Genomic DNA, 17,266 nt, shown 5'->3' on the forward strand with positions numbered 1-17,266 from the left:
AAACAATAACCTGAGGTGAGAACCTTCAGAATGGGGAAAGTCTTTAACACACACACCTCAGATAGAGCACTAATCTCCAGGATACATAAAGAACTCAAAGAAGTTAACACCAAAAAAATAAATAACCCAATCAATAAATGGGCTAAGGAACTGAACAGAGACTTCACAAAAGAAGAAATACAATCCATCATCAAATATATGAAAATATGTTCATCTCTTGCAATTAGAGAAATGCAAATCAAAACTGTTCTAAGATTTCATCTCATTGCCAGTCAGAATGGCAATTATCAAGAACACAAACAATAATAAGTGTTGGCATGGATATGGGGAAAAAGGTACACTCATACATTGTTGGTGGGACTGCAGATTGGTGCAGCCACTTTGGAAAGCAGTATGGAGATTCTTCAGAAAACCTGGAATGGAACCACATTAGACCGAACTATCCCACTCCTTGATTTATACCCAAAGGACTTAAAATCAGCACACTACAGTGACACAACCACATCAATGTTTATAGCAGCTCAATTCACAATAGCTAAACTATGGAACCAACCTAGGTGTCCTTCTACAGATGAACGGATAAAGAAAATGTGGTACATATACACAGTGGAATATTACTCATCCTTAAAGAAGAATGAAATTATGGCATTTGTAGGTATGTGGATGGAACTAGAGAATATCATGCTAAGTGAAATAAGCCAATCCCAAAAAACCAAAGGTAGAATGTTTTTTCCTGAGAAGCGGATGCCAATCCATAGTTCGTGGTGGGTAGGGGAGAATGAAGGAATTTTGGATTATGCAGAGGGGGATGGGTGGGGAGGGTAGGGATCAGAAGGATGGTAGAATGAGACAGACATTATTACCCTATATACATGTTCAAAAAAAGTTTTTTAATTAAAAAAAAAAAATAAAAAAAGAATATTTAAACTGTTCCCAAGGGACCACAAGCTGCTGTATGGAGAATGGATTGAAGAGGGATGAGAGTAGAAATATAGCCACCAGTAATGACACAAGTGGAAGACTTCAGAACATGTAATCTTATTTCATACACAAAATTATTTATTGTATAAAATTTCCTTCAGGCTGTGTGTGTATGTGTATAAATTGAAATATCAATGATTTTTGTCTTTAGACTTGAGTCTGTCTCATGTAAATACAGGTATCCTTCCTCACTCCCTCCAAAACACCCCAAATCTAAAACATGTCCTGTTTCAAGCATTTTAGATAAGGGGTATTCAATTTGTAGTAATTAGATTAGCCCAACCCCAGACAATATCTAGGATGGTAAAATGTGGGTAATTTCTGTTGTGGTTGAGTGCAGATTGGTGAAGCCCACCTGGAGGAGAACATCCAGCTAATATGACTAACATTCCCTAATGCATACTGACATTTTGTACCTTAAAAAAAGTGAATATTCTTTGACCAACTACTAAATTTATTCTAAGAAATAACTTGCATAGCTGTAAATATTTACTAGTAAATTCATCCTAATATTTGTTCTTCTTGAAATGAAAACTAATATCAACTGATGATTAAATACAGACTGTAATCCTCTCAATGTATGCAGATATTAAGACTTAAGTAAACTTATATATGCTTATTGAAAGAATTCTAATTTATATCGCACTACTTTATAGAAAAATGCATATAATATATCCCTGTTTGTATATTTTTTTTAAAGATATGAATTTATGGACTGAAAAGTATCAAAACATTGCAATAGTTATCACTCTATAGGAAAATGGAGGAAAATTAATAATAATAGCTCATCCTAACTATAATATATGAATAATTTGTTTAGGATGATATCAATTTTGTAAAATATGCACATTCTTATTATGTATACATAAGTATATATTTATTTTAAAAACATAGCCTGGAATGAAATACAACATCTTATCTGGAATTCCCTTTGTATTGTGGCTAAGGGAATTTTTAAAAATCTTCCTAGTTTTATAAATTTTAGTAAAAGTAATATAGGTTCATTTTAATCATTGGGAATAACATGGCACTGTCCATTCAAAAGGGTGTAGTTTTTCATTGTACTAACCGAAATACATGCTTTAGAGTGAATACTCCAATTTCTCCAGTCTTCCCCCTTGAACAATTATTACCTGTGGAGAAACTGTGTGTTGTTGAACCACAGGTTGGGGAATGAGGTAGCCCTGCTGGATTTTTGTTTGTTTGGACAACGATCCTTTAAGTCCTTGTCCTCTCTCAAACATTCCCACCCCCTTGGCTGGCACAACCACTTAAATTCTCCAACTATTTTCAAAACCAAATAATCAGACAAGCAAACATTTCTTGACTCTAAGGAGAGAAAAGCATTCAGGTTAAAGTGTTTGCTTGACTGCTCTGTTTTTTTCTGCGGAATAAAAGCAGTCTTTTTTTTTTTTTTTTTTTTAAACTTGCTGAACTACTGAAACACCTGAGATAAATTCTGTTATATCCTTTTACATTAAGTATTTGTTCTTGGGCTGGGGATATAGCTCAGTTGGCAAAGTGCTTGCCTTGCAAGCACGAGGCCCTGGGTTCAATGCTCGGCACCGCGAAAAAAAACTAAACAAAAAAAGAATTTGTTCTTGATTAAGCTATTCATTGTGATGCATAATGTAATTATAGTAATAAATAAAAATAAGTCACAAAACCGAATGTTTTAATGCAGTAATGAAAGATTTTCTTTTACCTTGTCCCACCCGTCAGATAATATATTTGTCAGCTATCACCTTAATATCAGTCTTCCTGTTGAGTAAATACATTTACCATTATATCTATATAAACATCATATATACATATACATTATTATTAATCCCCTCCCCCCCTTTATTTTGCTGTACTGGAGATTGAATTTACCACTGAGCTACACCCCCAACCCTTTTTAAAATTTTGTAACAGGATTTCCTTAATATGCTAACTAAGGCTGACTTTGAACTTTTGACCCTCCTGCTTGAACTTCTCAAATTACTTGGATTACAGGTGTGCACTACCATGCCTGGCTGTAAATACAAAATTTTAAAACAATATTTTACAATCTTTCTATCATATCATTATTCTTTATTTCTGCCTTTTTCCTAATTGTCATCTATTCAATCAATATTTACTATATGCCAGCTTGGTATGAGGTAGGCGTTGTACTATAGAGACCAAAAAGAGTAGGACTGAGGGAGAGACAGCAGTGTAGTAAGATGCCCTAGCTGACAACTCCCCCCCTTTTTTTTAATGTTGGAGACAATTTTAATTAAGACAACCTACTCTTGATAGAGGTGAATAAGTGGGAGAGAGTTCATGAACACTGCACAAATAGCATTCCTAGGCTAAATGAAATTAACATTTTAAATAATAATGTTATTAATATATAGTATTTATTATTATTATTTTATTATTGTTATTTTGTTGCTGCAAATTGAACCAGGGTTGCTCTCCACTGAGCCATATCCCCACATCCCCAGTTCTTTTTATTTTTTTATTTGAGAAAGGGTCTTACCAAGTTGCCCGAGGTCTCTCTAGTTTGGCCAAGTTGCCCGAGGTCTCTCTAGTTTGGCCTTGAATTTGCAATGCTTCTGCCTCAGCTTCCCAAACTGCTGGATTACAGCCTTATACCACTGCACCCAGAAACATCTTAAATATTTTAAAACATTGCCAACTTGTTTCTTACAAAGATTGTATTGAGTTGCAGAGTAACCAGCAGTGAATGAAAACAATGGTTTTTTCACATCTTCACCAGAACTAAGTTTTTTCACTAAGACAAAGGAAAACAAAACAAAAACTTGATATGTTATTAGGTTTAAAATTAAGCTTCATTCTTGTTTTATTTAGCATTTCTTTTTATTACTAGCAATATCGAACATTTTCCCATGTTTTTATTGTTTTATTATCTCTTGTGAAAATAGTTTATTCATTTGTAATCTTGACTTTGTTATACACCTGTTGTTATTTTTAAAAACAATTTATTGAGGTGAAATTTACATAACAAACATCCTTTTAAAGTGAACAATTCAATGGCATTTAGTACAATCACAGTATTGTGCAACCTCAGCCTGTATTTAGTTAGTTTCAAAACATTCCCATCACTCCATAGGACCTATTAGGCAGTTTGTCTGAATTAACCCCTCTCTTTGTCTCCTGGTAACCATTAATCTGTTTTCTGTTTTTATGGATTTGTAGACTGGTTATTTCATATAATGGAATCTCAAGATTTATAACCCTTTGTGCCTGGCTTTTTTCACTTAACCTAAAGTTTTGGAGATGCATTCATATGATAGCATATAATAAGTACTATAGGGCTAAATGATATTCTGTTGCATGTATATAAAACACTGTTCATCTGTTGATGGAAATTTGGACTATATTCGTCCTTTGGGCTGTTGTGAATAATGCAGTTATGAACATGAATGGACATGTACTTATTTGAGTACTCGTTCTTATTTCTTTCAGTAATAGACCTAGGAGTGGTATTGTGTTCATATAATTTTATGTCTAAGTTTTCGAGGAAATACTAAGCCATTTCCGCAAAGGCTGCACCACATTTTACATTCCCATCAACAATGTACATGATTTCCATCTCTCCACATCTTTGTCAGTGCTTGTTTATTTCTGCTTTTTAAAAAACAGCTCTTTTATTGGGTTTGAGCTAGAACTTTACTGTTGTTTGGATTTGCATTTCCCTAATGACTAATGATGTTGAGTACTTGATGCTATTTTGTATATAAATGAGAAAATGAAGGAAACAGAAAACCTTGATGTTGATGAACTTTTTTGAAATCAGTCTAATGTTCTTCGAAGAAATGTTTACTTAAAACTGAATGAGGTAGCTAATTCCAAATCTGAGGATTACTTAGCCATTGATTCTGTTTAAATATTTCAGTCTGTTATTTTCATAACAGATATTTCTGAAGCCCAGTCAGAAGCACTTCAGGTTTGTTTTTAAATTGAACTGGTTTTCATTTCTCCATCAACTGGTTGGATTGGATGTTAATTTGTGCCCTTTAAACAGTGGTTCTTAACGTGTGATCCAGGGGCCAGCAGCATCAGCATCACCTAGAACTGCAATCTCAGACCCCATTGCAGATGTAGCAAGTCGGAAATTTTGGTTTTGAGCCATCTGTTTTTAAAAAGCTTTCCGAAGTTGAGATGAATGCAAACTTAGGTTTGAGAAACATCCTCTCAACCAACATTTTCGGGTTGGTTCTGTGTTCATTAGCACCAACTTTTTTAGCTTAAATAGGCAGACAATATAAACAGTATGTTGGTTTCATTTTATAACCTGCTTAAGAAATACATACATAAATCTTATTTTACTTAGTAACTATTGTTTAGATTATAAATAACATTTGTAATTAAAAAAGAGGTAAGTAATCTGTTTTGTCAGCTTTTTAAAAAATATTTTTTGTAGTTATAGATGGATAGCAGGCATTTATTTTATTTGTTTATATTTATGTGGTGCTGAGGATTTTACCCTGCCACAAACATTCAAGGCAAGTGCTCTCTGCCACTGAGCTACAACCCCAGCCCCTTTAGTCAGCTTTTATGCTGCTGTGACTAAGGACTCTACCAGAACAATTGTAGGGGAAGAAAGGCTTATTTAGGGGCTCACAGTTTCAGAGGTCTCAGTCCATAAGTGACTCAAGGTGAGGCAGTACATCATGGTGGAAGTGTGGCAGAGGGAACCAGCTCACATGATGATCAAAAAGCAAAGACAGATGTCTCCACTTGTCAGATACAAATATATACCCCAAAGCTACATCCCCAATTCCCACCTCCTCTAGCCATACCCTACCACTTTGGTTACCACTCAGTTAATCCCTATCAAGGGATTAATTCACTGATTGGGTTAAGACTCTCACAACCCAATCATTTCTCCTCTGAACCTTCTTGCATTTTCTCATGTGAGTTTTTGGGGACACTTCACATCTAAACCATAACATAATCCCAGTGACTCGAATTGCTGAGGCAGGAAGATTATAAATTCAAGGTCAGCCTCAACGAGATTTAGTGAGTCTCTTAGCAATTTAGTGAGCTCTGTCTCAAACTAAAAAGGGCTGGTGATTGTAGCTCAGTGGTAAAGTGCCCATGGGTTCAGTCCCCAGTAAACCGCTCCCCCCTACAAAAAGGTATTGTTTTTAAAGCCGCTTTATATCTTTGGTCAAATGGTTAAGGAATTAAAAGAGTTGTGTGCCTTTGATATGTGTTTTTCCTTTTATTTGTGATTAGAAGTTGCTTTTTTTTGCTTCTTCAGAGTGTCCATTTTGAACATTTGCAGTGTGAAGGCCCAGGCAGCAGATTATGCAGCCACTACTACCTTTAGTATAACTGTTGACTAGGGAAGAGGTATGTGTTGCTTAAACACATGCATCTTTGATTACAGATAGGGTTTTGTTCCTGCGGAGACTATTCAAATGGAGTTTATACCTATTTTGTAGAACTTTAGGATTTTACACATTTCTGTATATTAAAGCATGTGTAGTACATGATAAACATTTGGTAAAAGTTTCATATTATTAGTGTAATTATTATATGTAAAAATTGACTTGTTTTACATAAACTGTTGTAAACATTGAAGCTTTTATAAGTTATATCTGGGTCCCAAAACCAACAGCATAAGCTTTGTGCTCTTTCAAAGGGGACTTACCCACAAATAATGGCTTTTAAGAGTGTATTTATAATCAAGTGTGGTACCACACATGTAATTCCAGTTACTTGGGTGGTTGAGGCCAGAGAATCCAACTTTGAGGCTAACCTGGGCAGCTTAGCAAGATGCTATCTGAAAATCAAATTTATAAAGGACTAATATCACCAAAAGAAAAATTGTGTGTGTGTGTGTGTGTATTTTATTCATGAAGTAACTATGGATTTAGGTGTTAGGTGGCACAAAGATTTTGGTAGGGAGGGCCTTCTAAAGTCCTCCAGATTTAAAATCTCTAGCTTAGGGTGAGTGAATGGTTAGGAAGTAAACGTCCAGGGAGTACCCAAAAAGTTTGAGGAAAGGGTTTTTTAGGGTGGGGTACTGAATATATTTATAGACTGAGGGGGAAATATTAACTAGTTATATCACAGTAGTTACTTTCTCCTTATCACGGAAATAGCATAAAAGGGTCTTTGATTTTGTATGTTCAGTTTCTGAGGATGTTATTCAATTTATTGAATTGAATTACCCAAATTTTGTAATTTGGGTAAGAATTTAATCCTAAAACTTCTAGTATTTACAATTATGTATTTAGTGGTTTTACTTATTAATAGAGTACATAAAAATATATTTTGTAGATATGTAAAATAAAGTATTAAACTGACATTTTTATTGGTCCATCTTAATTATACAGAATAAGAAGTTCCTTGTTTAAATTGACTTTTAAAGTAAAGTTGCCAAGAAATTTTTGCATTAAAATTTTCAGGAATGACAACTTCTGAATTGTTCACTGAGTTCATAATTATATCTGTCTGTGTGGATACAATTTTAGTCTTTTAACAATGACAGTTAAATGCTTATTATCTGTTAACCAACACACAAGAAAAGCTGAATTATTTCTAAGTGTAATCAAGTTATCATAACTTGTAATCACAGATTCTGATGCTTTTATAACTTTGAGTGATAAACATTATCATATCATACTCAAACTTAAGCATGTAGATTTGGTGCCAGGTATAAGAGCTCTTATTTGACACTTAAACTTGCTATTTTCATATCTTCTCATTCTTCATTTCTTCAGGCTGTGCGTGCCTATGACAACATTGATAAGGTGTTAGGGAAACAGTTCTCAAACAGAATCTTGTGCAGGGCAAACTGGCAGAGGAGCTTACTTCAGTCAACTTTATTGAGGTAATCAAAGAGAGATTTTTATAGACAGTGAAAGTAGATAAGGCCACTTTCTCTGGCATGGAATTTTTTTGATAGCATATTTAATTCCTTTATCAAAAGAAGTATCAATTTTCCTGGGCGACTTACAATAGGAGATGGAATTTGAGCTCAAATTTACTCCATGATTACAAAGCAAATATGGCAGGTTACTGTTTTGGGGCAGATTGCTTAACATCTTTGAGATTCATTTCACTCATTGAACTTATATTAAAGCTTACCATTTACCAGATGTTTTATTGTCTAGTTCTCATTTAAACTTTACAGTCTACCCTTTCCCTCCCAGCCCCTTTGAAAAAATAAAACAGGGAACTGGGGCTTTTAAAGTTAATAACTTGCCCTATTTTGTGTAGTGAGTAAGTCACAGAACAAGGAGTTGAATGTACATTTCTGTGTTGCAAAAATGTCAAGCCCTTAACTTCTAAGCCAGTTGTTCCCAAAGCCAGTGTTTCCCAAATTTTAATAGGCAGTAGAATTATCTGGAGAGCATATATTGCTGGGTCCTAGAGTTTCTGATTTTGTAGGTCTACCATAGAGTTCAAGAATTTTTCTTTTGATGCTTCTGCTCCTGGGACTAAACTTTGAGAACTACTGTTTAGTACTGTGCCACCTGATTTGGTTCCTTTTAGGAGTTGAGAGAGAATTCATATGAGGTGTTTGTGTTAATAATCATTAATATTGACTGTTTACTGTGTACTAGTTACTATTTCAAGTTAATTCCTTTTTATCCTCATATCAATCTTAGGAAGTAATTAAATTGCAAGGAGAGGATGTGTGTCGGGGTGTGTGATCATAACTTAAGAGGAAGAAACTGAGGTAGAAAAGTTCAACTAAGAGGTCTTGTAGTATGTCGGTGGCAGAGGTGGTTACCCTCATTATTACTTCTGTCAGTTGAGCTGGTTTCAAAGGCCAGTATTCTTGGAGTCATCTCTAGAAGATTTCATGCTATGGGGAGGTGGAAAGAAAAAGGGACCCTTCTTTTCATCCATTGGTCTTTTGTGTCCTTGGGGGACTGATGTAGACTAGGCTTCGGAATCATTTCATGTCATTCTCCTAGTAATCTGAATGGTAGATGATATGCTTTGTTATTCTGATGAATGACATGGTTCTGGAAGTGACCTGTATTTCAGTTGAGCTATGAGACTTTTGATATTCGTTAGGACAGATAAAAGGGATTCCAAGATACTTCATATGTAAGACCCATGTCAGTGATGCCAGTGTATTAAATTAGAAAGTATGTCACTAATCTATGAAGCTAACCTGCCATGGCTGCTCCAACCTGCGAAAATTCCAAAAGCAAAAACAAAGGGAGTAAAGGAAAAAATCCTCTGTAATTATGTCTGAAACCTGTATTCTGCTTAGGAAACCATGTAGTTTCCCCACTGGTTTTAAAGAAAAAGTTTTGAAGAGTAATTAGTATTAAAGAGAAAGTATTTTAGAAAGTAGTTTTAGGAGAAGGTGTTCAGGCAGTTTCAGAAGGTGAGATCATATTGGTATATGAGTACTTTGTGTTTGATTCCATTAAAATTTTCTTGAGTGACTGATATATATGGGATACTTCTAAAAATAAGATGTGTTGTCTTTCCTGTAAAGGAATACTCATAGCAGACCTAACAGTTGAGTGTTTACTTGATTTATATAATAGCATTCAAATCTGAAATTAGTATAGTTTGTTGCATATATTCTTATCTTAGAAGTAATATCATTTCCATGATACCAGTGTTTGAATTCTAGGGCAAATTTTTGTTTTCAGTGGGACAACAGCTATTTTGCTACAGAATAAGAGCTAGATCCCAGGCCTCTTCACTTTCAGCTTGGATTTCCTGACGCTTTGAGATGACTTGATTTATTAATCGCAGAGATTTTTTTTCCAATCCTAAGCTGTGAACTTTCAAAAGGGGATAGCAACTTATTCTGCTTTTTTGGATATCCATGTCTGTATTTTATCCCTGTGTGTTTTTTCTTTCTTTAGTATTTCAAATGCAGTGGTACAAACTCTGGAAGTAATCAAGAACAAAAAGGAAATGCAACCTAGATATTTAACTTGTGGTTAGGATATTGAATTTTGACATGTGGTCTGACAGAAAAAAATCACAGTGTATTTATTCTGGTTTATTGTAGGTTAACGAAGCCCTTGTCATTTGCTGATTGTGTTGGGGATGAGCTGCCGTGGGGATGGGAAGCAGGGTTTGACCCTCAGATTGGTGTCTACTACATCGATCACATCAACAGTAAGTTTTTCTTCTTGCTGAAAGCGAATGTTTCAGTAAAGAAATTTCCAAAAATATGTAGTTACATAAAAGGGCATATATTTTACAAAGTGAATTTTCTTATTTTAAACCTCTTTTTTTTAAATGACTGATACTTAACTAAAATGCCTGTTTTGGTATTTGGGACATGTGTATGGATTTGCTTTATGGAGAGGGACAGAGAGGGAGAGAGGATGTCCTGTCTGACTGGCTGGCTGCTGGGCAGGGAGTGAGTTTTCTTCTCTAGTGCAGTTCTAGGGCTCTGTGGAGATAAAGAACTGTTGGGTGGCTTGTTCCACAACCTTTCCATCTTTAGGAGAGGGTTCCTTCTCTACTAGTACTCGCCCCAGGAAGAGTTGGGCATGGGCATAGTGTGGTCTGAAGATGCAGCCGGTATGGACTGGGTGGCCTGGGGGAGGGACTGGCACTCACCAGCAACTCTGGAAGGCAGAAGACATGTGAGAGAGACTGGAACACTTTTCTTCTTCCTGTTTTTTTATTTCTTTATGTCAGGAAGAGAAAGTCTTTAATTTTTAACAGCTTTTAGATCTGTCATGGAAAGGCAGGACAGAGGACTACTGTGGCCATGAACACCTTCTAAAAATAAAAACTTGAATTTTTTTTCTCTATTTGTGTGTGTGTTTACATGACCATTTCTTTGTCCAACCATTTGAAAATTCATTCAGATGATTGCATACAATAATCGTAGTGCGCATTTTGCTTATTTCATTTAAGAATGATTATTATATTTTGATAGATTTTGAAGAATATATAATGAATTTATCCTTGTCTTATTTCTCTTAGATCTATGCTTGCATTAAAAAATTTTAAAAATGTAACCTTTAAGATCATTAGGAATAATATCACTGTAGAAAAGTGTTTTATTTCATACTATCCCTTAGTGATGGCTTACAGCAGCCCTTGTGTTAAGGTATATTATATATTTTGTGAGACACCAAAAAAAAAAAAAGCCCGAATGAATAACAGTGATTTCTTATGGGTAGGTGAAATGGAGGGTTGAAAAGGAGCAGGCACTTTAAGGTATTGATTCAATTTTTCAAAGAGCACATAAAAGTTGTAATCTGTTGTAGAGAATATCTGTATAGTACAGATTGGGAGTCTGTTTTCATGCATACATTAGTTCAACCTGAATACAAATAACAGTTTCTACAAGTTGTTGCTTTAACCTTTTTTTTTTTTAATGATTAAAAGAAATGCTCTTTTCATTCAAATGTTATCTCTCCCTGGAAATTTCTAAAAATCCCACGAAGAGGTCTTTATATGAGTGCATATGCGTGGGTGTGGGTGTTTGTGGTGTTAGGGATCAGATTCAGGACCTTGAGCATGCTAGAATTGTGTGGGGTTTTTAAAAGCTAGTTTTAAATTTTGTGTTTTCTAACCTTTCTTTCTACTGAATTATTATATAATAGATTTATTGCTTATCAGTGATGACAATCAAATGGCATAATCTGTAGAGTGGAAGGCACTAATTTTGGTAGAATTAAGTTCATTTTTAAGTTATTAATTCTTCTGTCACTGCAAATTAGCATTTCAGTGGGATATCTGAAATGTGTAGCTATTAGACTCTTACAGTTACTTTAGGTGAATAAAATTTAGCTTTTTTTCTTTAAAGTATTTGGGAAACCAGAAGCCAGCCTAGCTGTACTGGTTCAGAGGAAATAATCTCTCATGATACCAAAATAAGAAAGCAAATTCCCTCAACTTCCTCCCACCAACTACCAACTCTTTAGTATCTAAATCCATCTTGCAGGGCTTCTTCTTTCTTGGTGAAAGAGGTATTTGGGACCCCCACACCCCACCCTGCAGATATCTTAATCACGCTTATATCCCATCCTTCTCTCCTGTTTGATGTCTTTACCAGTTATTTCCTGGTTTTTAATTTTTCTCCCACCAGTTCTAGTGATTCTTCTGTCTTAAACATTGGAAACTGTCAAAATGAAACTAAACCAAAACTACAAAAGAATGAACAAGTGACAGTAAATTTCTCCCTACCCCTCAAGACGATTCTTCACCCTAATCCCTTACCAGCTATGGTCCTCTGTCTTCCCTTTCCAGACAAACTTACTAAAAGCCATGCTCTGCTTGAACTTCATTTCCTCCATTGTTCTCCTACATCTCACAGAAATCATTCTTGCTGGAAGTCATCTGAGACCACACAGATGATCAAAACCAGCTAAAACCGCAGTATCATCCTCCTTGTAACTTTGGGTTATTCCTTGGGTTTCATGGCACCTTTTGCTGGTGTTTTCTTTTCACTACCTGCCTGCTGCAGTCCAAGTTTCTCTTGTCTATCCCTTTTTCATCTGTTCCTGCTATCAGGACTTTTGTACAATCTGCAGTTTATACCCTACAGATCTTCTTAGGTGATAATTTTAGTTACTTCCTTCAGGGTGTCAGTTGCCAAATTTGGTTCCTTACTATAGGATTCTTTCTAGTCTGCCCCTTCTGTCCTCCATTTTCATTTCCTGCCCTGTCCCAGCATTTGAGGATCTTTCAGCAGTATCTTTTGCTTCCCTGGTTTTCCACCTTTCTGTATGTCTGTTGGTCTAGACCTATACCTTTCTTCCCAATCCCCTAGGTCTTCCCTTTGGACCAACTACCACATCCTTCCAGAATTGGTCTAGTCTATTCAATTCCCACTGCTTCCCAAAGGCTTCTCTGACCCTCATGCCATTCTCCACCCCCATTCTGGATTTGTTGCCCAGTCTGGTTATTTTCATAATACCAGGTATGTAGGAATTTTTAGAATGCACCATCACGTTGCATTTCAATTTATTTGTATGTTTTTCTTACTAAATTGTGAGCTTCTTGAGGGCAGTGATTGCAACTTTTATTTCTTCATCTTTGGGTGCCTACTATAATGATTAACTCATATGTTAAAAGAAAGGAAGAGCTTATTGCCTAACTCATAGAATAAAAGCTGGTTTAAAAGAAAAATAAATTATATTTCAAGTGTAAATTGTACTTCAGAAAGCACTATTCTGAATATATAAAAAATTGATTATCAGAATATAAATTTTTAAGTCCACCACTTTGTTTTAGTGTAGTAATTGTAAACTAGTGGCCTGATGGATTTACTGTGTCCTAAAATATCCAAATTACCCACAGCAAGTAGTTTATTCTCTGAAAAGGATCTGACTCATTATCTCATTAATCTTTAAGACATTCCTGTAAAGTAGTTTAGGGAGCAAATGGTATTATGTTCTCATAACAGCTGGTCTACACATATGTTGTGATTTGGCATTGTATATTTTCAGCATTATTTTCCCTTTATTTAGATAAAAAATGAAATAAGGAATGTTTGGTTGTTTTAATACTATATCTCTGAAATACTCTTCAATATTTAGCAGAAAGATTTGACCTTGACAGTGATAGTTACTTCAGGCCTTATGTGTTTTATGTTAGCATTTACCTTTTAATGGTATAAACATGAATGAATTGATGGGCGGGTATAGACATTTATGGGAGGGTTTGCATCTATCTAGAAGTTAGTTATGAGGTTTTGATATTATTACTGCAGTCAAAAGAAAATCACCTTTTGGTAGGGTCAAGGTTGTACCACAATTTTTTTCTTTCTTTTAGTTACCTAGATGTTGTTTGCATGCATGAAACTGCACAGATATTGTGTATTTTCAGTGAACTCTGACAGGTACATAATTTTTTGTATCTTTCTCCCAATCAAGATACAGAATTCCATCACCTCAGTAAGTTCTATCCTAACCCTGTCCAGGCAGCTCCTTCCTAGTGTTACAAACATTGTTCAGATTTTAGTTTTGCCTATTCTAGAATTTAGAACTTCCTTAGATTTTAGGAATAGATTCTTTCACTCAATGTATTTTTAAAGACTGCACTACTAATTCAGACAGTACACGGAAGAAGAGAATTAGTGTATTTGCAAGAATCCACATGGAGAATATATAAAGAACTCCTGAAAATGAGTGTTAGAAGGACAATCCAAAATAAAAATGGGCAACAAGCTTAGGTACTTCACAGAGGTATAATAATGGACTTAATTTCATTTATGATATTGTTTATATGGTAGTATATTTCCTTTTTATTGATGAGTAGTAGTCTACCATCTGAGCAAATCAGTTTTAAAAATCTATTTTGCAATTTCATTTGTTTCCAGGTTTTAGCTATTATGGAAAAAGCTGCTATGCATATTATTAAGTGTCTTTTTAAAAAAATTGTGGTAAAAAATTAAGAAGTTTATTATGTTTTTCTTTTCTTTTTTTGGTGGTGCTGGGGGGTCAAACTCAGGGCCTTGTACATAGTAGGCAAGCATTTTACCACTAAGCTGCATCTCTAATTCATCAACCATTTTCCTTTTTTTTTTTTTTTCTGTGGTGCTGGGGATCGAACCCAGGGCCTTGTGCTTGCAAGACAAGCACTCTACCAACTGAGCTATCTCCCCAGCCCATCATCAACCATTTTGAAGTATATAGTACATTAGTGTTAATTGTATGCACATTGTTCCAACAGATCTCTAGAAGTTTTTCAGTGTGCAAAACTAAAACTCTATACCCCATGGGTCTGAAGCTCCATTTCCTTTCCTCCTTTTTGCTCCTGGCAATCAACATTCTAATTTCTGATTTAACTGAAGTTTGACTAGTTTTGATATCAAACTGTCTGTTTTTTGAAGTATTTGTTTTTGAGATTTATTCATGTCTTATCATAATACAGGATTTCCTTTCCTTCTTTTTCAAGGCTCAATGACCTTTTAAAGGCTCTCTTGTAGGTGTGTCCTGTATTTTCTTTACCCATTCATCTGGTGATGGACGTGTACATTGTTTACAACTTTTGGCTCTTGTGAATAATACTTCAATGAACAGGGGTTTGCAGATACCTCCTCGGGATCCTAGTTGGAATTGTTTGGATAAATACCCTGTTAGGGTATTATCATATTATCATACTTCTGTCTTTAATTGAAAGACCTTTACTGTTTTTCATACTGTCTATACCATTTTTACACTTCCACCAAGAGTGCACACTGGCAACATTTTCTCAACATCTCATAAAGACTTGTTATTTTGTCTTTGTGGTTTTGATTTCCATTTCCCTGATGATGAGTGATAGTAAACATTTTCTCATGTGTTTATGGGCAATTTGTACATATTCTATGGGAAAATATCTAGTTAAGCTCTTTGCCCATTTGTAAATTGTATATATATATTGATATATATATATATCACAGATATGTGTGTGTGTGTGTGTGTGTGTGTATATATATATATCACAGTTTCTTTATCCATTCATCAATTGAAGGGCATCTAGGTTGGTTCCACAATCTGGCTATTGTGAATTGAGCAGCTGTGAACATTGATGTGGCTGTATCTCTGTAGTGTGCTGATTTTAAGACCTTTGGGTATAGGCTGAGGAGTGGGATAGCTGGGTCAAATGGTGGGTCCATTCCAAGTTTTCTACGGAATCTCCACACTGCTTTCCAGAGTGGCTGCACTAATTTGCAGCCCCACTAGCAATGTATGAGCATACCTTTTTCCCCACATCCTTGCCAACACCTATCGTTGCTTGTATTCTTGATAATCACCATTCTAATTGGGGTGAGATGGAATCTTAGCGTAGTTTTGATTTGCATTTCTCTTATTACTAAAGATGTTGAACATTTTTTCATATGTTTGTTGATTGCTTGTAGATCTTCTTCTGTGAAGTATCTGTTCATATCCTTAGCCCATTTGTTGATTGGGTTATTTGTATTCTTGGTGTAGAGTCTTTTGAGTTCTTTATATATTCTGGAAATTAGTGCTCTATCTGAAGTATGAGTGGTAAAGATTTTCTCCCACTCTGTAGGCTCTCTCTTCACATTGCTGATAGTTTCCTTTGCTGAGAGAAAGCTATTTAGTTTGAATCTCTCCCAGTTATTGATTCTTGCTTTTATTTCTTGTGCTATGGGAGTCCTGTTAAGGAAGTCTGATCCTAAGCCAACAAGTTGAAGATTTGGACCTACATTTTCTTCTATAAGATGTAGGGTCTCTGGTCTGATTTCAAGGTCCTTGATCCATTGTGAGTTGATTTTTGTGCAGGGTGAGAGATAGGGGTTTAGTTTCATTCTGTTGCATATGGATTTCCAGTTTTCCAGCACTGTTTGTTAAAGAGGGTATCTTTTCTCTGTTGCATATTTTTGGCACCTTTGTCTAGTATGAGAAAATTGTATTTATTTGGGTTTGTGTCCGTGTCCTCTATTCTGTACCCTTGATCTACCTGTCTATTTTGGCGCCAATACCATGCCGTTTTTGTTACTGTTGCTTTGTAGTATAGTTGAAGTTCTGGTATTGCGATACCCCCTGTTTCATTCTTCCTGTTAAGGATTGCTTTAGCTATTCTGGGTTTCTTATTCTTCCAGATAAATTTCATGATTGCTTGCTCTATTTCTGTAAGGTACATCATTGGGATTTTAATTGGAATTGCATTGAATCTGTATAGCATTTTTGGTAGTATGGCCATTTTGACAATATTAATTCTGCCTATCCAAGAACATGGGAGATCTTTCCATCTTCTAAGGTCTTCCTCAATTTCTTTCTTCAATGTTTTGTAGTTTTCATTGTAGCGATCTTTTACCTCTTTGGTTAGATTGATCCCAAGTATTTTATTTTATTTTTTTTTGAGATTATTGCAAATGGAGTTGTTTTCATTTCCCTTTCAGATGTTTCATTGCTTGTGTATAAACATGCTTTAGATTTATGCGTGTTGATTTTATAGCCCGCTATTTTGCTGAATTCACTGATGAGGTCTAGAAGTTTTCTGGAGGAGGTTTTTGGATCCTCTAAATATAGAATCATGTCATCAGCAAATAGTGACAGCTTAAGTTCCTCTTTTCCTATTCGTATCCCTTTAATTTCTTTAGTCTGTCTCATTGCTCTGGTTAGAGTTTCAAGGACAATGTTGAATAGAAGTGGTGAAAGAGGACATCCCTGTCTTGTTCCCGTTTTTAAATGGAATAGTTTCAGTTTTTCTCCATTAAGAATGATGTTGGCCATGGGCTTAGCATAAATAGCCTTTACAATGTTCAGGTATGTTCCTACTTATCCCTATTTTTTCTAAGTGTTTTGAGCATGAAGGGGTGTTGTATTTTGTTGAACGCTTTTTCTGCATCAATGGAAATAACCATATGTTCTTATCCTTGGATTAC

At 35.3% G+C, this 17,266-nt stretch overlaps 1 protein-coding gene across 2 annotated transcripts in view; it reads left to right on the forward strand.

Annotated features, from left to right (window-relative positions):
• Positions 1-17,266, forward strand: part of WWC2 (WW and C2 domain containing 2) — a 215,654-nt gene that overhangs the window by 90,083 nt on the left and 108,305 nt on the right. For both annotated transcript variants that reach the window (XM_079141845.1, XM_079141846.1), the window contains exon 2: positions 9,971-10,080. In XM_079141845.1, coding sequence (XP_078997971.1) covers positions 9,971-10,080 — 110 coding nt within the window. The remainder of the gene's footprint in view (positions 1-9,970; positions 10,081-17,266) is intronic.

Source organism: Sciurus vulgaris (assembly GCF_902686455.1).
Source record: "Sciurus vulgaris genome assembly, chromosome: 5".
NCBI classification, from domain to species: Eukaryota; Metazoa; Chordata; class Mammalia; order Rodentia; family Sciuridae; genus Sciurus; species Sciurus vulgaris.